This window comes from Enoplosus armatus, chromosome 4 (assembly GCF_043641665.1).
Source record: "Enoplosus armatus isolate fEnoArm2 chromosome 4, fEnoArm2.hap1, whole genome shotgun sequence".
Lineage (NCBI taxonomy): Eukaryota > Metazoa > Chordata > Actinopteri > Centrarchiformes > Enoplosidae > Enoplosus > Enoplosus armatus.
In genome coordinates this window covers 25,271,860-25,296,387 of record NC_092183.1, presented here as the reverse complement: position 1 = coordinate 25,296,387, position 24,528 = coordinate 25,271,860, and the positions used below count along the sequence as shown (strand labels likewise).

At 44.3% G+C, this 24,528-nt stretch overlaps 1 protein-coding gene across 1 annotated transcript in view; it reads right to left on the bottom strand.

Annotated features, from left to right (window-relative positions):
* The window catches only part of fbrsl1 (fibrosin-like 1), a 257,744-nt gene that overhangs the window by 98,539 nt on the left and 134,677 nt on the right, over positions 1-24,528 (bottom strand). Inside the window, exon 5 of the mRNA XM_070903764.1 lies at positions 28-57. Coding sequence (XP_070759865.1) covers positions 28-57 — 30 coding nt within the window. The remainder of the gene's footprint in view (positions 1-27; positions 58-24,528) is intronic.

The window sequence follows — 24,528 nt, the reverse complement described above, 5'->3', positions numbered from 1 at the left end:
GAGACCTGGCATCGTGGACGCACTAACCTTGAGGAGGGCCACTGCTGCTGGCTGCACCTAAAGAGATGGAGACAGAACGTCAGCCATATTGGACTGAGGAAGGTTAAAATGAGGAAGGAGGAAAGACCAAAAGGTAGAGAGAAAGGTGGAGACCCTCGCTGAAGAAACAATATGACAGCTTGGCAAAGCAGATCTAAATCAGCACGAGGATGGACACGCGCACTACAAATAGACAGAAAAAGGAGAAAGTCTAGTGTGTGAATGTCTGGCCCAATTAATCCCTCAGCTACTGCAGAGCACATGTGCTGCTGGTGTACCTATCAACCTTTGCAATTTGACAAATGATACTGAAAACTTTAAATGTACAGATCTTGTGAAAACAGTGTATCATGAAAACGACCCGGAGCACGTTTCCTGGCAGTTCTAACATAACTGTCCTTCATAATGAAATCAACTTGTATGGCTACTCTTGGAACGAATGTGAGCAATCAATTACCATGAATCACAAATACACTAGCTGTGGTTTAGATGTGAACAAATGGAGCCTCAGTCGCTTACAGATGATATTAGTGCTCTGAGCTGCTCTCTCTCCACGAGAGATTAAGCAGGTTTGTACTCTCCCAGACGGGCAGCGCTCCCCCCTCCAGGGTGCTGCGCTATCATTTGCAGGAAAATTACTTCAGTAATGAAGAATCCAGGCCCATAAATCCTCATGGCCTCACCTTCCTTCGCCTCCCAAGTCTCGCTGAACAGCTAGTAAAAATTCCCTTTAAAAAATTCATAGCGCAATTTTGCTCAAATCCCTCCCAGCAAGCACAATTATGGAACTTTCATCTCAATTGATTTATGTCCTGGGCTAAAGGGGGGGGGGCTGGGTTGTAGCGGGGTGTGGGGGTTGTGGAGGGGGCGAAAAAAAAACAAGTGGTAAATCATTGTTTTTAAAAGGGAAGGCGTACGGCCTTGTGTCACTTTCACTGCATGTGTGTTGCAGGCGATGGAGAGGTGCAGGGATGAGGGGAGGAGGAAGAGGGAAGGGAATGTCTGAAGGGTTTGAAAGCAGGAGTGAAATGGCAAAAAGGAGGAGGGGAGGGAGATGGGGGTGAAAGGAGCGCTATTCCACTTGATTAATAACACTAATCAAATTATACAGTGTTCCACTGTGCCCTGAAATCTGGGGCCATAATGTCTTCTAATGGCGAGGTTCATGGAGCTAAACTTCAGAGGGAAAACACGGTGCTGACTGCTGCATGCCTTAATGAAGGCAGTAAAACATCCATTTCCAGAAGCCATGAAATGAAAGGCAAGATTGTAGATGTGCACCCAGTGGCTCTCCCACTGCAAAAAAAAAAAAAGAAAAAGGAAGGCTGTTAACACAAAAGACAGTGTTGGGGGGGGGGGGAGAGAGAGAGAGAGAGAGAAGGACAGAGGACCTTAAGAAGAGAAATGAGGAGAGAATAACACAAGTGAAAAGATTTAAAGGGCAGGAACACCAAGAGTAAGGGGATATAAAAAGAAAAGGGATGATGAAGTGAGGATGGAAAGACAGATTGGTAGATGCTCTCAGTGCTTTATTTCCAGAGAAGTTCTCTTCTGTCTGCTGATTATGGATGAGCCAGGCTGCTTTACTATGTCTGTTATACTTAGAGCTGCTGACAGCAGCCACAATTCATCTCTATTTAGTTGCTGATGCACCTAACCACAGCATCCTCCCCCTCATCTATCTCAATACCTCTCCATTAGAGTATTCCCTCTGTCCATCCAGGCATGCATTCTGTTGATCCATCTATCCATCCGTCCATCCATCCATGTGTACATTCATCCTTCCATCCAACCATCTGTACATCCATTCATATATCCATCCATCCATCCATCCAATCCTGTGTAAATACAATTCTGCTGTGAAAGATCGGACACATACAACACTATTGCTCTGACCTTAGCTGTCAGCTAGTTGCTGCAGGTAAGAGGTTAGCTTGTTTATTTCTAGGCATTTTGCCAAAAGACAGTATGACTTCTGGTAGCGGTGGGACACTTTATGTCCGACATCTGACAAAATCTAAGTATCTATGTAAAGATCTTTATGGCTCTAGTCACAAAGTGTAGTCCTGCACTAAAACAAACTGAGACACTTAAATGTATACAAAAAGCATTATGGTATGCATCTCCTAAATTGCACGTGCTACAAACAATCAAATCAGCCTTTGCGTCTTGAGTAAAGCAAATGTTATTCGTAGTCCTTGGGGCAAAATTTCATCTGGAGAGAAAGGGGGGAAAAAAACCCCCAAACAAACAACAAAGCTGAGAAAACACAGATTGCTTTTGTTATTATTATCATAATTATAGTTGTGCTTATCATGCAAGCAGCCTCAATCAGGATAGAAATACGGTTTCATTTGATGAAGCTTCCTGTTTTGACTGGCTTGAGTTTGGGAACCACACACTTGGCTGGCGTGCCAAAAACTCAATCAGGCGCAATTACATAGCCATCAGATAGAAATGTAATTGATTTGAAAGCTGACATGAGATATAACTACATTACAGTGGAGGCACAGTGGGGAGGCTCCTTGGGGACAGGGCCTACGGGGAGCTCATTACCGCCAAGCTTTAAATTATTGAGCGCTAAGGCAGTGACATTGAGGAATAGAGGCGGGCGATTGGCTGTTACAACTCGGCAAGTGTTTATCTCAACTTACAGCAACCTAAGACATCTGAAGGAGTGATCTGCCCGTGCATTAATATTGCAAGGGGAGAAGTTGTAATGGTTCATAATTGAAAGGGTTCAGGCCGAGGTGGAGTCCGCGGGTGCACACCATGCCTACCATTTCCACATGTAGCATTTGTAACGAGTTAAACTGAGGCTAAATGCAATATCATGTCCTGCCTGTTGGTCGTTTACCTGGTAACAATATACGATAAACATATTTAGAGCGTCACATGTCATGACCACTGAGAGCCGTGCTGAGAGCATGGTGCTTTCCACAGTTTTACTTTCACTTAAGCGGAATCTGCTTGGTTGTTTTTTGTGTTGTCTGAGTTTGGTTGTTGCTGAGCTCGCTGGCCAGCATCATAGTGAAAGAAACTGTCCGTGCGTTTATATGTCTGTGTCTTACTTCTCTTTATTTTACCAATACTTCGATTATTATTATACGAATACATCGTCAGTGTTTCCACTTCTTAGCTTTACAGACACAAAGAGCTTAAATTAGGTGACAGCCTCCCTTGGGCTGGGGGGGGGGGGGGGGGGGGGGGTGAAGAAGCACATCTGCTTGACCCTGACCACCAACCTATGGGTCTTATCTGAAATGCTGAGGGGTGACTGTTGAGAGGATAAAGATATAAGTCATTGCAGAGGGGCCTCACCGTCCCCCAGGAAACTGGTGGCTGCCTACCTCTGGGAGAGCTATGCCCCCTAGGCTTCTGCCACTGATCTCTCTCTCTCTGTCTCTCCCATTCTCTCTCTCTCTCTCTCTCTCTCTCTCTCTCTCTCCTCACACAGCTCTCTCGTGAGCTTTCTCACAAAAATGAGAACTCAATTAATTCAGGCGAAATGAGGACGAGGGAGGAGGAGGAGGAGGCCTGGGGGAGCCCAGAGAGACAGAGAACAAGCAAGTGAGGGAAGCCTAACAGAGCTGCTTGTCGATCTGCGGCCTGGAAACAGCAAACAGAGCATGGGGTGACCGTGCATGTGCATTGAGTCTTTGGCCAAGTTAATCCTGTCTGCAGTTTAAACATGGATGATGGACGAACGAGGGGGATGCCGGGTAAACAGACGGGTCAGAGGGAGGCTGACAAAGAGAAAAGAGCAAAGCCTGAAAGAGATGAAGATGGAGCAGACACGATTAAAGGCATGCTGACACTCGGCACCCCCTGCATGCTGTTTATTTACGTCTCACAGGTCGACCTTTTATTACAGTTCAGAGATCGCTTACACTGTTCTAGCTGTTATGACACAGCGGTGACAGACACTGTAGAGGTAAAGTTACAGCTCTATGTGGTTGCACTACATCCCCTTACCATAACCTACATAGCACTATTACTTAGCCTCTGTTTAACCTATGGGATCGAACAAAAGGCTACATGTATGTCAGTTTCTGAATGTGACCCGTGACACATGACCTTGACGACAAGGACCTCGTGCTAAAGATGCAAAGTGCAGCGGGAGAGACAGCAGTCATCAATCTTGAGTGCGCCTGGTCACCGAGCTTAACGCTATGTTAGGGTGCTACAAGCCACCGCACAGCTCAGCTAATTTTCTCATAGCCTTGCAGAAAAACTGGCAGAAAACCAGCTGTTAGCAGGGGCTGTTGCCAGGTTTGAGGTCACTACACACACACACACACACACACACACACACACTCACAGATATTCTACACACACACACAAAAGGTGTGATATGAGGTGACACACTGCAGTCCAGCAGCTACATATGCTAAACAGGCTAAAAATAAATGGACTCTGCAAACACTTTTTTCACCTCGATTGTTGCAGTATACAGTATACAACTGTTTTCTGTGTGTGTCACTGAGAACTAAAAAAAAACAAAAAAACCAAATAAAATCAAATGACCCATTTTTACCGTGAGACGACTTGGAAGCTGGGAGATGTTATCTCCAGTGCGATGGTGTTATAAAAGTAACCACTTCCCTATGACAGAGCGTAAATCTCACGGTATTCTGGGATATTTTTATGTTCAATTTTGACAGCAGAACATATATTACAATGTTTTACCAGCCCCAGCTCTAGGACAAGCCTAGTAAAATAGGCGAGTCAGATAGTTCCAAATTTTTATATGATAAATACCTTGCATGTAAGGAGCCAGGGGGGATTGTGGCAAATGTGTTTCCAAGAAAATCAGCGTGCCACTAGTACTTAGAGTGATTGAATAGCCTGTAAACAGAAGCAGCAGACTTGCTTGACACTCTCTGGGAGATACTAATATAGTTGTGCTTCCAGGAGCTGAAGGAAAGGAAGGAGGTGGGGTGCTGAAGTTCATGAACTAAACAGCGAGTGCAGGAGCTTTTAAAATTACCCTGTCTCTGCACTTGGCCTGGTCACTGAACTGAAACTGCAGAGTAAAAGCACAAGACTGTTGAGCGAAGCACGTCAAGTCAGTCATAAGACACCCTTGGTCAATGGCGGATAGTGTTCCTCGCATTAGCTCAAATTAAAATTAGATCTATCTTTAACAATCTCATTCTAAAAAAGCCATATGATGACACTCTCCTTCATTTATGCTTCCCATCTTCTCTTCTGCAAACCCCTGAGGAGAATAAATTCTCCTTTGTTCGTGGTGCTCGTAAAAAGGAGCTTTTTTGCTAGCCTGCCAGCATCTTTCCCATCTATAAAATTCATCACAGTCAGAGTCAAATTCTTTCCAGATCTTTGTCCAATCAAGAAAGTGTGGAGACTGCAGATAGTCTTGTTGATGTTGCAGGTCGAATTAGAGGCAATGTGAGCATGAAAATGAATTAAGCACACATTTTAGCACTTTAGTTGAAGGGCCGTCTTTGTGTCTTCACCACACATCAGCTGACATAGATAATATATTGGGCCTAAGGATATTACACTTATAACAACCTAAAAAGAAGGCTTCTAATGAACAGAGGCGTGGAGCTTAATAATTATAATTTATTATTTGGTCAAAAATATATTCAGTGTTCCAGAGTCTGCAAAAGGAGTGCCAACAAAACCAACATGTGCGAGACATATTTTTTAAAAGTTGTTCCACGTTCTTGATATCAACTCTCTGGTGAATAATTCAGATTTTTTGAGACAGTGTTAATTTCTACAGAACTATAACAGGAAGGAGGAGAGGCAGTGAGAGTTCAAACTCTGCAGCTACAGCAGTTTCGTTGGTGGTGAGCTGTTGGGAGAATGTGAGAAAAACCACAGCCTATGTTCTTATTGTGCATACATGTAAAACCACAAAGGGGGCTGTGAGTTGCTAAAAGAGCAGGTTATCTATATATAGGGGGTTAAGCCACAACCCAACACAAACTGAAGCTTAGTCCTGTCAAATAAACACTCGAGTTTAGTTTTCTAGCTTCTGACACACACAGCAGAGAAACCTGATAAATGAGCGGTGAAACATAATGAATGCAGACGCTCCCATAGAGGGCACGAGGGGTCGCTAAACGGTTTGAGTATAAATATTATGAAAATGAACCAAGTCTCAACCAAACTGAATCATTTGTCAAGGAGCATTGATGCTGTCGTAGGCGCTTGTGGTGGCACAACATCTTACAAAGACACATTAAAAAAAAAAAAAAAAAAAAAAGCTCCTTCAGGAAAAAAAATCTGAGAGACAATAGACATGTTCATCATGTGTCGGACAATAAAGCTCCCAGCCCACGCCGGAGACACACACCTGAATCCCCAGACACCTGCACCACAACTCCTCTGACCCGAACACGAAACCAGGACAAGAAACACTATGCAACCGTTTGGTTTTGTTTGTCCTCCCGGGGCCGTCTTGGCTCTCGGAAACCCTACCCTGGCATTCCCTCTAATCCCTAGAGAATGAAATGCCGGGCCAGCGGCGCGCAGATAAAGCACCAGGTGATTGCATATCTGTGACAGACCACCGTAGGAGTCTCCGAACGGGGTCCCTGTGATACTGCTAATTTAACGGCCCTTCTCCTGTTCCGCACTTGGCCTCAAGGGCAGCCCTCGTATCAACTTACACCTAGCCGTTTACCTTCGAATAACGAGAGCTGCATCAACTTAAACTGATTAAATTGAGCAGAATTGCACACAGTTCATTGGCTTTTGGCTGGCGCTGGCCGAGTGGATGACAGTGGTGTGTGGAGCCAGAGAGTATCAGTTGACCCAGACTAATTATTCATAAGGCCTTGTTGTGATGGTTACTGCTCCGGTGAGGTCATGCAGGAGCAGCTAAGGGGAAAACAAAAACATTTCCTACTAAAATGGAGTTGACACCGCTGGGCATCTACAGGAAACTCTGAAAGAAAATATCCCTCAGAGTAGCGAGCGCTCTCCGTGTGTCATTGTATGTTGATGGCAGCATAACAGCTACACATTCCCAACTGGAGGTTGTGTTGGAGGATATGATTTAAGAGGGAGGGGCGCACATGCATGGCTGAAAGGAGAATGGTGCAGCTCCCTAAATAATACCACACTCTGTGTCCTCACTACCGCAGGCAGGCATTGCCTTGAAATTTGTAATTACAGTAATTGTGATTTCGACAAATGGGCCTCCAATACGCTCTTCAACGGTAAAAACACAGGTTGCGTTACCCATGAGGAGTCTACTAAAAGCATCCGCCGACAAAGCTTTAATTTACCAGCCCTCGGATAGACGGCATTTAAAATGTCCACTTAAAATGCCTGCAAAGATATTCTGAAAAATACTGTTTCGGTGAGTCTTTGACTGATGCAAAAACTCAGCGACTCCCGCAAAGGAAACTGAGAGAACGCTCTTAACCTGTGAGCTCGGAGGAACTGCTTTCGCACCTCTATTTACCATCAAAATGAACCACAGAAATGTGTACCCACAAATACACGCACAAAAGGCCCACTTATGAGCAAGCACAATAGTGTGGCAATTAGCGGCTAGAGAGGAAGAATGCTGGATCGGTTACAGTTGTTGAATGTTAATTACAGCGTTTTACGGCGTTGAGGAGATAACGAGTTAGCGCCTGGTGACAGCAGCGACACGTCCTTTAACGAGAGCCGTGGAAATTTATGAAACTTGAGATCAGGGACAATGAGGCGTTACTGGCTTGTCAGACGCTCTCCCGCTCACCCTCCCTTTGTCCTAATGAAGGCAGACACTCGTTTCTTTCTCTTCTCGGCTGGCCCCAGCGCTGTTAGCCTGGAATGATTATTGTTCATTGAGGAAAGGTAAAAATCAGCGGATTGGGATTCTGTCCTTGTCCACTCTAAATACCTTATCATCTCACATCACTGCTGCCATTTCCTAATCAGCTTGTGTTGTAGTTATAGGGCAGGAAAGAATAACCAGAAAACATGTGGACACATAAAGGCCAAAGATAAACATCGGGTCATATTACAGATAATTCCCTGTCTGGGGCAGGAAACATAGCCGGTAGCCAGACAAATGTGTGACCATTCATTCCCATCTATCTAAATACCGAGGGATCAAGAGCTTGGTGAAATCCGAGGGGTTAATATGGTCATGTTGTGAAGCCTGGTTTGGAATTTAGGTTAATGGAATCATTGATAGGGCTCAGCTCTAATGCCAGCGACGCTTAAGAGGATCCATACCTCATGATTTAGACAAATCCTGGGACATTCTTCAAAAGTTTCCCCCCACTGAACCTGGTGAGACTTTTTTGAAACAGACACACAATGAAGTCAGAGGATTTCTCTGAATCTACACAGCCACTGCTAACCTAAATGGTTTTTATAGAATATTACATCAGTTACACTGGGGTAAATGTGGGCCCCAATGGAAATATTAGGCCTAATAAACAGATAAAGACAGTCTGTGTTCTTTTTTCCCTGGCAAATTACTCTGAAACATGTGAGCAAGAATGTAAAGCATTCTTGAAATTGCAGCTCATGTCGAGACTCGGAACTGGCAAAAAGAAATTACATCGCTCAGTTCAGTAGGTCTAGCTGTAAACAAGTGATTTATATCTGCGTCAAAGTATCTCGACTTACCACTAACGAAGCCATATTACAAATGGGTTTGCAACAAGAATTAGTGAGAATGAAGGAGCTGTGAAGCTGCTGACCCTCTATCAATACTTGTGGTGGGAAAAACAGTCGTTTACGTGGGCTGCAGCCTAGATGAAGAGGAGTGACTAGCCTACTGGAGAGAGCAAGAGGATATCTTTTAAAACCGCGGAAGACGAGGCGCCTGGGATGGTGTTCGGATGTCAATAAAAACAGGTGTTAACCAGCTTAGCTAAGATGTTAAGAGCTTGGATAATCCCAGCCTGGATCCAAGAGGAATCCAGCTCTGGAATACTAATGCTTAGGATGCACCGTTAAATCACACAGAGTTGATTAGGATGTTGGGTTAGCATGGCACTGCTGCTACAGGCTGTCAAAGCTCAATCCGAATCTGCCGGTAATTACCACGGATTGAAGAATGAGGGAGGTTCACGTATAGAGATGACTTGGTTGTGAGAGGGGTCATCCAGGTTTACAACCCACTTTTCTGCTGCACCTTCAGATATATGATCGGAGATGTAGGGTTGCCATGCTAAGAAATGAATCCTCGTAGTTTAAGTGACATTTCATTTAAGCGGCAAATGCATGTTTGCAGGTTAGCGGGTGTAGAAATCGTCTGACAAAGACTGAACAACTCCCACTCCTGGAGAATCTGCTAGCCTGCTAAGCATGAATGAGTGAGTCTGTGAGACAGTACGTTACAAGGCGTTTCCATCAGGTGCTTCACATACAACGAATCTGTTTTCGACACAAGCAACACTATTATCGCTTTCGTGATAATAGTGATAATAGTGTTCTCTAAAAGTTAAGAATGATTTCAAAGAACTACAGCTCTAAACACTAATATGCCGTAATAGTAACATGGTGTCAGGATTCAAGAAAGTGTAAGTTATAATTCACTGAGCGGCAGAAAGACACATCAAAGTACTGAAGGAGTGAATGTGCTAATTTTCTGCTAAACTTATCTCAACACAAACAGATAGCACTCGAAGCGAATGTGCAATCGCACCTAAAACACATGGAGGGATGTGCCCCAAGAAGAATCGACAACAAACATGGTCTCAACTTGCAAATATAACTCCACAGTGAGCAAACACACCCCTGAAACCACTCCCAAGCAGTGAAAAGCCTCGTCAGTCTCAAAGGTGGCACATTTGGACAAAAATATAAATAAATACATGCGACACTCTCTCTCTGTTTCACTTAATCGACTTGGAGTGTAGCACCTCCCCTGCTCCATACATTCATACGCTCTCTTACACGTCGCCCCATAATCAAATCAGCATCTGGTGTCAGGGCGGCTTGCGGTTCGGGGTGTTCTCATTTGTAAACACCACCTGCCAGCTCTCACTCCTCTTCGCTCACTGGGTGACATTAGCGCAAGCGTGAAATGTGATTTTGCGTTGAGCAAACCTCTGCAACGAGCACATCTGAGGCTGCCCACCTGGAAAGCAGGCATGAATAATCTACGGTCACCGAAGTCAGAGGGAGTTATCATGCCTAAGACACTCGCCCGACAGTGGCAGCAACACAGTCCTGCAGGATAAACTGCGTTAAGTCCGTTTGATTTCATCCGGGGCTGATGTAAGGGAATGATTTTGTCACGTTAAATCCGTGTTATTGCCTAACCCTTTAATTCAGTGTACTTCCTGTCACTCTCAGCCAAGTGAACTATTATGCTGGTGACGTATTATATGCAGTTATAGAGCGGTAACACAAGCTTATAAAATGCAATAAAAACACTAGGTGTTGCCTGATCGACAAACAAAGAAAAACAATGCAGGCCTTTTCTTTTGATGTAACTGTATGACGGAAATGAGTACAATGTTTACTGCGTGTGTCCCCCTGTCTTCCTTAAAACCAGGATAGAGCTGCATTCCTTCGTTTCCCCCCCGCTGACCATTTTAGTTGCTCCACCACAAAGCTGTGACAAGGCCCTTGTTAATCACACACATTCAGCCGTTGATGCGAAGTCTTTAAGCGCCACACAATCCGAGAAGATCAATCATAAGACAATTTGCGCTCGTTGGTCAGGTTTGGTTAATGCGACGCCGCACACGCCTTCTACACGATCACACATAATGCAATCAGATTTCCATTGACAGAGCACCTAAGCTGTGATTAGATTTAGGAAAAAAGACACACATAGTCACTGTTCAGCACTCTACATCTGCGTTACAGCCGGGACACTGATGTAGTGTGTGCCCGGTGCACTGCAACACGGAAGACCAGACACATCACCTTTAAATTGCCAGCGTCTTGCCTTTTGATGAATGTCAACAAAGCAGTTAGCAGGGAGGAAATGAGAAAAAGAGAGAGAGGCCAAGAGAGGAGAGAGAGGGGTGGGGGGGGGGGTGGGGGTGGAGAACACACAATTATAAAAGCTTCATTTCTTCAGAGAACCATAAAGTCTCGTCCCAGAAGGGCAGCTGAGCACAAATCAATTTCTTTCAGTCGATTACAAGCACTGAGGTTCTAACCTTCATTTGTGAGTCTAATACTCCAACAGTTATGTAGAACACATACCAATTAAGCAATTCTGCTGGAATAAGAGGGCCGTGAACTGACGCGATTATGGAGGCCGGGCCCCTGGGGAGGTCGGGTTATCGGCACAGGAGCAGGGAAGACGAGGGGAGCAGGGCAGGAGAGGAATCGGGGGAGAAAGATGGCGGAGGGAGACGGGGGAGAGAGAGATGGAAGCCGAGGAAAAAGTCATTTATTAAGTCTAATACTCTGTGAAACGTTCCAACGGTAATAAGGCGGGGAGATTGCGTTAATATCAGGGAGCCATGCAGAAAAGGTCACTCGATATCTGCACCGCCCACCGGGGTCGTGCTGATGGGAGCTGCTCAAACACATCTGATAATGCTCTCAGCGTCGTCGCTCTGGCACCAGAGGTCGAGAGGATGGAAGCCTGGGAAAAGATGCCATTTGTGGAAATTGCACTGATGTACCGCTGTGCTCTGACACAATTCTCACTGCTGGCTTTTTTTTATTTATTTTTTTTTATGTGCAGACAGCTGTACGACGAGTGAATGGAACAAGCATGATGACACCCAGTCAAAGATTATCAGGCATAAACGTATAGCTCCGCGGCGCATTATGCTTTCCGCTAAGTTTTGATTTTGCAATCATTCATCATCTTCCACGACGACATGAATGTACAGGAAAAAGGCGGCCAGCATCCTCCTTCTGATTTTCAATGTGTTTGCACACAGGCTCGTGAAAGGAAACGCATTAGAGGCACTCTCCGTCTTTCTATTGTCACAAGCTAAATCTGATGCCATTTTCCTCTTGATTTAAAGAGCCTGGATGCATCTCTCCAGATATGTGGAGATCAACACATTGTCATTCACTGCTGAGGCGCACCTTAACCACCGCCCTCGCTGCCAGAAGATTTATGGTAATTGATAGCATGTGATAGGATGCAGCCCATAAACCCATGTGAGGTATGTGTTTCTATGGTAACCCTTCCCTCTATTCGCTAGCCCGATGCGCCTTGGTGTTTTACTTCTTTCCCTGCATTGTAGGCGCTGTCTGTTTGGATGCCAGTGGTAGGAATGAGATGCAGATTTGTGGCAAAGCAGAGACACAGATGTTTCCTCATTGCCTTTTAATCTCCTATTCCCTCAGCGCCTGGCGAGAAACACTCCCCCTTTAGAATGGTAATTGGACGAGATGAATAATAAACAAAACGAAAACAGACCGATGTTTATAAGGAGCATTTTAACCCTTTGGAATGATCATACTTTGAGGCTATTATTAGCGCAGAGACAAAAGCATGAGAGCAAGCGCTGCTTCTTCTGGGAATAATAAAGGACTGAGCTTTAACTTATCTAATCAGTGGGGGACCTATCAGGGTCTGGTAGAGGACGACAATGCTTTGCTCATTAAGGCAGAACGGTTCAGCCGACCACTAAATTTCTCTCTGCACTGATTTCCCTCCTGTTCCCTGAAGTCTGCGCTTATACAACACACCAGCCGTCTGAAAATAACACAAAAGCATCCATACTCTTTACATTCCCTAAAGCTAATTCATCATTTTATGTTTCTTCACATCTTCCCCTCTCTCTAATTGTCTGGCTTCCATGTGTATACCACATGCACAATAAAACCGCACTGAACTCACACTGCAGCCTGGCAGATTCATTGCTTGTAAATTTAAGATAATGATTTCATTAAGTGCTGCCTGGCCCGATGTCATATGGCGAACACTTTTTCTACCGTCTCCCATCTAGCCAAACATCAACCTCCATATCAGTAGGTGCTCTGTGTGTTAGTTGACAGCACTGAGATAAATGTGGATATTTCGACACTGTGTGATATCAGAAAACCGGCTATTTGCATGAAAAGCCTGTCCCTCTTTCTCCCCGGAGAGCTTTATTACAGGAGGATATTTCAAATGCTATCAAATGTGCCAAACATTTACTTTGATAACTCCATCAGATGGCTCCCTGGGTTTAATGGTAGCAATCTGAGAGTGCTGAGGCACACGCCTAAAGCACAGGCAATAATGGTGGGGAGAAATACGAGGAAGGGATGAATAAAATCTCTTTAAAAAGTTCATAAATAATGCACCTTGCGCACTAGAGAGTTGTTGCCTATTTAACTATGCATGCCTCTTCCTGGTTTCTGTGCTGGCGGAGACACAAACACAGCGTGTATTGTGGGTCAACATGACAGCACAGGAGGAGGACAACCTAGGGCTCCATCAATCCTCTCAGCCTTGGCCTCCCACCCACGTGGAGCAACCCCTCCCCGCTGCAAACCACCAGCCACAGGATGACTGCACCACCTACAGTATGTCCTCGCTGCGCTGAAAAACATAATGACCAAAAGGGAAATCTAGCGAATGACCGCTTGCCAAAACGAGGGAGAAGATTTGAGAAAATGGGAGAAAAACAAAGTGCAGGACTAATTATCCAATTAATGTGCAATTAAGCCCATGCGGCCTAATGGTCTGTGTTGGATTTGGTAATAGCTCTACCAGACTGAGGAGCCTATTAAACTCACTGTAGGCTGTTGCACAGAGCAGGCAGACTCCAACACTGTCTCAGAGAAGGGGCTCGATGGCAGAATGTTACAATTACAGCAGCTGTCTCCATTATAAGTCAAAAAAAAAAAAAAAAGTACATATATTGTATTTTGGGCTACGGCATGAAGACTGCAAATGTAAGAGAAAAAAACAGAAAAAAAAAATCAAACCCCCCCCCCCCCCCCCCGACACAAAATTCAACAAAGCATTTCATTAAGATTTTCATTATCTGCCATAGCAGGGTTTGCTAATAAATGCTAATTATATTCAAGCTAATATTTAATCACACACAATTTCTCCAGTCAACTCAGTTTGAGGAAATACTAATTCTAATGAACGCATTCACAGTGCAGTTTATGAACTTCAGCACTGGCAAAATGAGAGAGGAAACGTGGATGATGTTTAAAAATGCTTTTTCAACTATGAGCGTTATTTGCTTTGACTAATTTCCTACCCTAATGAGATCCTCTTGGAGGGATATTTTGGTGCAATTAATAATGCACATAGAATAATTAGAAGCATAAATATTTATCATGTTGTGTTTCTGTCTAGTATAGGGTGTGGTGAGTACATAGCTGGTGTATGAACGCTGGATTATATGCTTGCTATCATTACACTGCAGTACATGCATTATATCAAAATGAGGCCCACATTTGAGCTCACTTAAGGGAATTTCTTTAGATACTCTGTTACAATTCAATCTCAATGTAGAGGAGAAATTGAAATCTGAAAATCAGAGAGTGAAGCAACAGTTGAATCCAATTTATCAGTCGGCACTGAATAAATACAGTGTACTCGGTGTATTTCTCCATCCAAAGAAAGCAGTAATTTGAAACATGAGACAGACTCCTAAATAGCTGTTGGCGAGCTGGACACAAGTTGTTGCTGGCTTTTTTCTTTTTCATACCTTTGGCGATCTTTTTTTGCGATAAAGCGTCATGGTACTGAGAGGATAAGCCACGAACACATTACATGATTTAAAGCCTGATTATAACCCCCCCCGAGGGAATTTCAGATCCAATCTCTCATCTCCGAATTCATCCTCAGGAGAGTCCGAGCTGTCACGATTACAGTTTAATTAATCAATTGGAACTTTGACAAATATAAACATGATCCGGTTGTTTTAACTCGTGATCGGAAATCGGAAACCAGCGTGCTTGTGAGAGACGCCACATTACAGCAGTACTATTGATTAGGATAGCCTTGTTTATATAGCTTTTGTCCACCAGTGGCAGCGATGAACACGTCTACTGAGCAGAACTCAGAAGGAATCCTGCGCCATCATTGATTTGGCATGGTCAATGTTGACCTTAATGAAAGTCATTTCCTGTTTTTGTTACTTTACATCTGCCCATCAATGATTATAATCTTCCCTACGAAGATTCCCTTCCATCTGGCGAGTTAATATTTTCAATGTTCTTCCCATAACAAATTGCGTAAATGCCTAAGTGAAATTCCCAGATGTTCCCTGGCACAGCCATCTGGAACATGGTTCTACATCGGCGTTAGTCAACAACCGTAACCGGCACCAAGTCCTCCAATGTGAGATGACCAAACCTCTCACTGCCTGTTGGGGCAGAAGTGATCTCAAAGTGCAACGCTGCTTAATGCAGCTGTAACCTCACTGAGACAGAACTCATCACAGAGGCGGTTCTTATGTAAGTGGACATCCCGTCCCTGCCGGTTCCCCTTTCTACGCAGACCAAACGACAATAATTAGGTGGCTTCCTTGTCATGCCGCAATCAAAAACATCCCTTCAGTTAAGAGCTTCGGATACTGGATATCAACTTGGCACACTTCTACATGCAGCTCAAATGCTGGCCATCGCTCAGGTGAAACAGTACAAGGTACAACAGAGACAAGGGTGAACTCTCTTTGCCCTTGAACAACCAACACAAAAGGTAAATACTGCTAGAACACACACTCCAACATGAAAATGTAAACACACAAGGGTATAATGTGTAGCTGAACCCAGATAAGACGCTCATATAAGCAAAACGTTACCCAACATACCTGAGCTGATTATGAGCCTTCGCAATTTTTTATCACTGCACTGAGACAACTGTGCAAATACACTTCAGAGCGGCTGGAGATCTCTCAGGATTTGGTGCAATCATCTACCCCTTAGCTGACTTGTGGCTCACTCGGGCTAATCCTCCAGGACCCAGCGGGCCGGGCTGTGACTCAGCAAGACCCATCGGGTAGGGCGGCCTCCTCGGCCCGGGGAGGCCAATGTCAACAGGATGGAGTAGAGGTGGAAAGACAATCAGGGTTGGGATGGGATTTAATCCAGGTTCAGAGCCAGAGTAATGGAGTGTCTATGTCTGGGTGAGCGATGGATTGCGAGGCAGTGGTGTCCCCTGAGCCCCAAGCCCTCTGACTGCAGCCATTTGGAGTTGATCTCTATCTTGTTCACCTCAAACCAGACATAAAATGGCAGTCATTTCTCTCTCTCTCTCTTCCCCTCTCTCCCTCCCAGTCCCAGGTATGTAAACAATCAGACACACTTTGTCTGGCCATGTTTCATTGATTTCTTGTCTCGCTGCCTCTAATCAGCCCTTCACTGGTTTAATTATCTGTAACTCGTGGTATTTGGCCTGCTTGGATTACACTCCCACAGGTCAAGGCAGTCTCCTGCAGGGCATTTTTTTTTTTTTTTTTTTATCTTTAAGTTGCGTTTAACCAAACATCAATACATCGAAAGTGGACTTTTATCCAAAGTGTACTGCGAATCCTCAACTTGTGGTTGTCAAACTGGAGTGAGTTAATGGTGCGTTTAAGTGCCCCAAAAGGAGGAACCCGTAGCGGAAAGGGAGGTGAAAGACCTCTGAACCCATTCTGACAGACAGATTTCTCGTAATAATGTTCCCTGAGGTTAAATGGGAGCTGCTTCGACATAACTGAGCTCTGCTGGAGCAGGGCTAGACCAATAAAAGGTGAGTGGGTCAAAAAATGCCCCCGCAAAAGCCGACAGCTTGTGTTAGTTATCAGACTGTTTTAAATACCTCTCTCAATGTGAATCCAATTACCGGCAGCCTTTGTTTGTTCAGACAAAAGCAGCTATGTTCAAGGCCTGTCTCTCTCTGATTTTAATCAATTCTCTGGGGAAGTGTGTGCGGCAGATACAGATCAGGACTTGCCATACGTCAGTGAAAGATGTGTGTGTGTGTGTGTGTGTGTGTGTGTGTGTTGGACGCTTGCGCACAGAGTTGTTTGTGAGAATGTCAGAATAACTGAATGATAGAAACTGTCAAAGAATGAGAAAGCATTAAAAAGCTTTTTGTCACAGCATTCATCTCGAAAGAAATCCGATTCCCCGCCAAAGTCCTTAACTTTTTAATTCCTCAAAAGCTAAAGTTCCTCCTAGTTTTTACTGCAACTCGGAGCTCTAGTTAGGAGCAAAGTCTGCAGGCAGACAACATTTATATTAGATAATTATGACAGATCATATTGTCATCATAATTCCAACGTCTGTTTCTCATACCTAGAGGAGTTTAGCGTGTTACTTGACTACTTGGCAGATGCTCTCATATGCTGCAGCATTAGTGCAGCGGGGGACAATCCACCTGCTCCATATGGGAACTTTGCAGCTAGCAGGTCTGCGGATGAGAGCTGTCTTCACGTCAACATCCGCAGGAAAAATTAAGGGAGGACGACATTGGAGTAAAATAACAAAGTCAGAAGGTCGGACTCATTTCTTTCCATTCCCTTTCAGAGAGAGAATTTGCAAGAAATGAGAACTCCCCCAGCCCCCTTCAACAATGCGCCTTCATTTTTTGTTGTTGTTGTTGTTCCAAGGGGCCGTGTCAACCCTAATGAATTCCAAAATGTTAAGATTTGCATTTCAATTTGGTAACCTCCCTCTCAAAGGCGATAAAGTCCCCCGCTCCAACCCCGGCTCTAAATCACATTAAGCATACAGCTATCTTTTGTAAGGCCCTGCAACAATGTCACTGTGGTTCTGCCTCTCCATCACTATGCCTGCTGCTTTTTGTCGGCCTGTTCACAAGCTAAATAAATAGCTTCACAAAACATCTGGAGCCACAAAAGAGACGTTGAGTGGGGCTCTTAAAAAGAACCGCCAAGGCGGACTCAGGCCAGCTTTAACCCTTCTTGTCAAACTTTAACCGCCGCGACTTCAGAGAAAACAAAACTTTGATTGTCTCTTTGGTTTTGTTTGCAATTTGTGCATTTAAGAGAAACGCAGCCTAAAAGGAACAAATGTTTTGGGTTTTTTTTGTCACTTATTTTGCATGTGTCATGATTTAACAAAGAAGTAAATCATATTCTGGCTTTGTGCAAACATGTTGTAACAGGCTGTGTATGTCTTTACATTTACTACACTCCATCTGGTCACAAAGTGGATAGTCAGTCTTCACATCAACAGTGTGCGATGAGTGTCTATGAGAACTTGGTATACTCTGTTTTGCTATTACTGGGGAAATGTCAAACAAATTGTTGAGAAGTTATTTACCGCTACTTCACACCCTCACTTTTCATACTCTACTAATTTGCTCTGTATATCTCAGCTGTGAGCCAGTAGTAGATTTTTTTTTCCCCTTTCAGGACTCTAAAACAACCGTGCTCAACGATTAAATTCACATCTCTCCCGTCAGTGGTGCAGGTCATCGATTTGGTGACGAAGGTGCCACTGCTTCTGACTACACACAGTTTGAGCGTTGAAACCTAATCCTGATGGTGTCTGTGAGCTTAATGATGCGTGGCCCACTATGCCTCCTCATCCTGGAGGTCAAGCGCACTTTATGAGGTCACCGTTCGCAGATTTACAACCTAAATTTCCCATGACAGTGGCCGTTACTTTGTGCATCCAAACAGGGGGCCTCGGAGAAATGTGTTCTTATGGTTTGGTGGGATTGTGACCTGGAAATCTCTCTTAGGGAATAGAGCCAAGGAGGAGGCAGAGAGGAATATGGGTTGCGTAAACAGGCCGCCAGCTCCAAGGGCACGCGGCACAATAACTTATGGAATGTCTCGCATCTCCATCTACACAGGAGGATAAGTCATGTTGAGAAGGGGTGCTGGTGTAATTTGTTATGGGTGTACTGCTTGCGTAAGCTGGGCTTCACGTGGAAGATTCAGCCCAGCAGCAGGGCAGTAAACCAGCAGTGATCGAGCAAGAAAAACACGTCATCCAGCAGACTGATCTGTGTTGTTGGCCATGATTCAGTGCTTTCTCTGAAGACATGATCTGAAGTTCTGAATTAGGACAACAAAGGCAATCTGTAGTAGATTATCAAAGAGCACGGCTGTTAATGTCTGTCCTCCTTTTTTTTTGCTGCACAACATTAAATGAGTGGGAAGCAGAAAACAAGAAGCGCAGAAAAGTTCAACCCTTCTACAAAAGCTTGCGTCTAATAAGCTGTTTGCGTAGGAGTGAGATGTTTTTGACCCTGACTCTCTATGCCTCATTTTTACAGCTCTGAAACGCAGCAATCTGAAGTGAAAACAACTTCCAGTCATTTTAACTCAGCTTTTGTGCTGGAAGCCCCATGGAATAGAAAATAGAGAAAAGAAGAATGCAATAACACTTTTACAAGCCCTTAGGAAAACGGTCAGAGTTCAAAATGTATATGCGCGAGGACAACAGGATCTTTCTGGGTCCAATTCACAACATCCATCTTCAATAAGACCAGACCTTATCTCTGCCTACTTCCTCCTGATTACACATCATTCTTAAAGCACAAACGAAGGAGAAAAACATGTACAGACCAGACTGCAGATAGGAAATCTCACTGCATGAGGCAGAGACATCATCTTTTATGTCCAAAACAAAAGGTCAAAGTCTCAGGCAACCCACGTTCAGACCCAACAGCTAATCGCCTCACTTCCCCAACCCATCTGAGAGAATTACAGTGGCTGTTAAGTGTGCATAATGAATGCCATAAAGCTGGCCTATAAAGCAGGCTTTTGGCCAGCCCCTGGCAGTGAGTGGGAGCAGGTCTAAGCACAGATCTGACTCTGCACACTCTCATGTACAGAATGATTGCTGATGGTTTTTTTTGCGAGGAGGGGAGGGGCGGGGCAGCTTCCACATCGTTAATGAGCGCTAATATTTCAAAGGAGGGACGCAGGGCCCGAGCACTGACCGTTATATTAAAAATCAAACGGTGTGACCTTGTTAAGATGGATGCCTGGTTGCTCTGTTCCCCTGGTGCAGCCGAGCTGCAGACGGCGCACCGCATTAAAGGTGGCTCTTTGCTTTTTAAAGCATCAGCTATGGCCGCAGATATACGGGGTGCACCGGGAGCATTACGAGTGGCATTTAATTAAAGAAAAGTAAGCTGTGGGATTTTATAGACTGGCCGGGGATTGCTTGATCTGGTAAGTAAGTGGAAATGAAGGATGCTTGAAAGGCGGCATAAATCTAACACAGTGCTAACTTAACCTTCCTATCATTGTAAAAGTCAGGGCGAGGACACTTTAAGCCCCGTCTGCAGCAGAGAATGTTATCTCATTCTGCTTCTCTCAGCTTTAAATGAGTTTGCGGTCGAATAAAATGAAAAAAGCAGGGATCCCGCAATGCATGGGCTATTAGCTCATTGCTAATCATTAACAAAATTGTGGAATAGATCAAAATAATTCATGACAACACAGCAAATGTGTATTGTTCATAGATAAAAAAGAAAACATTAAACAGAGCAAACTATCCAGGAAGGATTGCGGTTTTGATCCACCTTAACAGAGCCTAGTACCTTTCAGACGTGGCTGGTCCAGGTCAGACTAGTGATTTATAGGCTGGTAATTAGCCCCAGATGACAATGATGAATGCGCTACACTAACACCTTTGTAGGCTGCCTTGTTAGGTAACATCTGAGGAGTCTGACAAAGCTATCATTTCACAGAAAGCTCTTAATTACCCTGGCACAGTTATGAATGGACCACAAACATACACCCAGCTGTTTTGATGCACTGCAGTGGGAGGAGATATGGAGTAAAGGGAAGGAGGGAAGGGTGGAATGAATGCTTTTGGCTGACAGTGCTTGGTGCAGATGTGTTGCGAGATGAAAGCAGCAAGACAAATAGCTCAAGGACGTTTCTTGTTTTTGCGCTCCCTGGGAGTCAAAGAAGCCATTTTTCTCCGGGATAATCAAAGATGAGTTGGGTCAAAAGGTGGGAGATGGAGGGGAGGGGAGGGAGGAACAACTAGGTGCAAAATAAATGCTCCTCTGTTGCAAAGGTAGAAAAAGGGACTGGTCCCACAGCTACAACTACTCGGGTACTAATTGTAGCTCTAATGGCTCCTTGGCTCTAAGAGTTTTGAGAGTGAGACTTTTATACATATCTTTAATCCATTATTAGTCAAAGACAGGTTGGCTACCCAGAGGTCCAAATCACTGGCGAGTCTTCGTAACTTGACAAAATAAAAACATTGCAAACATTAGCAGAGTTGTCAAAGTTTCAAGATTAAATGTGAGGTTTGAAATGAGGTCTCCTTTCCAGCACGCATTCTTTTCTTAAATAGTTTAGTTTTCAAAGCTAGTGACTACTAACTCTTGTTGGAATATGTCCCCACTAGTCTTAATATCACATAGTCTAGTTCTTGAGCACGTCAACCACCTTAAAGCTACAGAAGGTAAATATGACGGACTGTCCAGTGTTAGGTGTATTGGATTGATTCCCTATCCATCACAGGCCATCTGGCAAACACTGCATTGGCACTTACACTGCAAGGTGCCATAAAGGAGACATTTACTCTTCTTTGGGGCCCCAGGTCCATGTTTGACACACGGCATCCTGTGCAGAGAGCGAGCCCTACTCTAAAATCAAAGAACACGCTTCCATAATCGCCCCTGCCATCTTGCCTGTCGTGTCACTGAGGTCAACAGCAGGGCCTGGCTGCTGCCCCCCACCCCACGTTTATTTTCCTTTTCCAGCTTTGTTTAAATCCCAAATTAGAGTTTCCGTGCTGGAAGCCAACTGGAGGAGGAGGTCTCAATTCATCTCATTCCCTAAATATTTGGACGACTGGTAATTTGCTTTTTGTGATATGAAATGATTTCCTTTCGAGTTAAGATTCAAATAATGGTTTCCATCTGTCTGGCCGCTGTGAAGCGGGGCTGTTGTGTTTGTCTGAGAACGCCTATGTGTGCATATGGGTGTCTGGCGGTGTGTGAGTAAGCGGATGGAGTCAGAGGGAGGGCAACGTGACCTGTAACTCCGCGAACTGGCCTGAAACAGACACAACATGGAGCGAATGGGAAAAACACCAGCGACTAAGATTGGCTTTTAACTACGACATTTTCCTGCGGCCATTCCTACACTGCTGCTGCTGTAGCTGCTGTAGTCTCTTAACTGCAAGCTCAGTGGTTTGATGATTTCTCTCTTTAAATCTTTATTCAAACAGATCATTTACTCGACCTATGTCACATGCGACAGCTCTTGACGCGATGAAATCAACCCGTAACTTTTGCTAAACTGACACTGACTGAATGTCCATCTGAATATACGATCATGACACTAAAAGTACGATTAACTACAGATGAATGTTCTGTTATGGCCACATTTGGGCACAGTACATCCAATGCATTTACATGACCTCTTTCTGTGATTGAATCTAGTAACTTGCATGAATAATGACTTGTGAGCTGCCGCTTCGTCAAGCTGTACAATTACAATGATGTCAGTGGCTGTGAAAAAAAACCCCGTGATGGTTCTTTCTGCAGGGCTCTCTGGAGAATTCTCTCAAGATATACAAATAAAAAAAAAGGTAATTACATTATGTCTGACAAGCATTTAAAGCCATATGTTGGACACAGAAATGTAAATGTATGGTAATATGGCTATTCATGGCCCATCATACATGCATGCTAGAGCCTGTGATTGTCATGGGTAATAAAACTGCTGTTGTTTGATCATAAGATAAAGAGATAAATCCACGTGCTAGCCTGCATCCAGCCATCCATATATGCAAGGCTAAGAGGCCATAAACAGACTTCCTCATAATGTGTTTCTACTTTATTAGACAGCTACACAATTTAGACACACACACACGAGGAAAAATGACCAAGAGAGAAGTGGTGACACGTGAAAAAGGTAATCAGGTGGATTCAAATGTGTGGTGTTTGGAGTCACGAATCCACACCGTGTCCATCAGTCTCCTGAGCTACCAGGACACCCTTGGTAAGGATTAACTTAGAGGTCATCAGGCACTTTGAAATTCACTCAACATGCCGCCTGTACACAACACAAGCGTATTTCCCTCGAGTGTGTTCCAGTTGAAATCCATCTTCATCTCTTCCTCTGTGAGGTCTGTTTATAAAGATATGACCTACAATAGCTTCTATATGCTGTCATTGCCAATTTCATCTCTTTGTGCTGTGGGACAAACTATCGATGAGCTGTTGCACGCTGTTAAATTAAACTGAACCCCATCCACAGGAGAGGGATTGCTCCTCCAACGCGAAATGACACATCCCGGGACTAGTTCAATAAGTCACGTCTCTGAATTAAACCACCACAAGGCGCAATTTCAAAACACAATCCCAAACTTGTATGTGAAAGTTCAAGGCTGAAGAATTGGTAATTCGCACAGTTTATATTGTGGTAACGGAGCAGGTAGTAGTGCTTTATTGATTCAGGGAGTTTCCCCATTGTGGACAACTCTGAACGCTTGAATTAATGTCAGGTTAAATGAGAAAAAAAAAAAGAATTTACAAGATATATATTGCCGAGATAAAAATAAGGCGAAACAAGATCAGCTCGGGACATCTCTGACTAAAACATTTCTTTTTTCGTCAGTATTACTGAGAAATGAACAAAGGTCAAAGGTCAAAGATCCACGATTACACCAACTGGATGCAAGGAAACCTCCATAAAAGGTGATGCGTTATAATGTGAGCTAGTGTGAGCTGCCAACATTATACAACATATTAGTGGCACATCTGCAAGTTGATGATCAATATCAATTACCCAACAATCACATACACAGGACTTTGGAACAAACCTCTGGCTTTGTTTTGTGAAAGACAAACAGGCGTGTTAACAATGTTTTGCTTCCGCATATATTTTGGCCCAGGGTGAGACTTTTCTGATTCTCGGCACTACCATAGTGGTTATGTTTCAATTACCGTGTACATCGCTCTAAAACTCCAGCTGTTCGGAGGATTACACACACGTGCACACACCAAGCACTGAACGAACTCATTCACTCCCATTGTTTTTTCATCTCATTCCCGTTGTTGTTGATATTTTGTGCCTGCCAAAACACCCCGGTGCTTTGTAAATTCATATGTTTGACAGAAACATTTGTATGTACATGCAATAACATACCTGTAAACACACACACACACACAGACTAACAGCTCAGTGTTGGACGTATGAACATGCTGGGAGAAAACGCACAACGCAGACATGTTGTAGCACGAAAACCACATGGAATAAACAGCAAGAAACCAGCGAGTCCTGTCACAAGCAGTCACAACACGGAGTGGGCTGAGTGGGAGGGAGAGAGAGAGAAAGAGAGAGAGAGAAGTAGGGTGGGGGTGGGGGTGGGGGGGTTGTCAGATGGAGGGAGGCTCCCTTCTCTAACCTGCCCGGTGGCAGTAGCTGAACTGTCATCGCCTGGCCCTGTCATTTGGAAACTTTGCTGTTTAGAGGTGACAGCCGCCCACGGACACACACACACACACACACACAGTGTACACACTCCACAGCTCTCTACGCACACACACACTGAGGATGAGGAAAGGTTTGGGGTGGTGAGTGGGCACTGTTTGACACTTCCATGTTTGACACCTCCGCATCCCTCTGCATCTTGTGGCTTCCGCAGGCTTTTCTCGCTGTGCTGATGTGTCCCATTTTAGAGGACGAT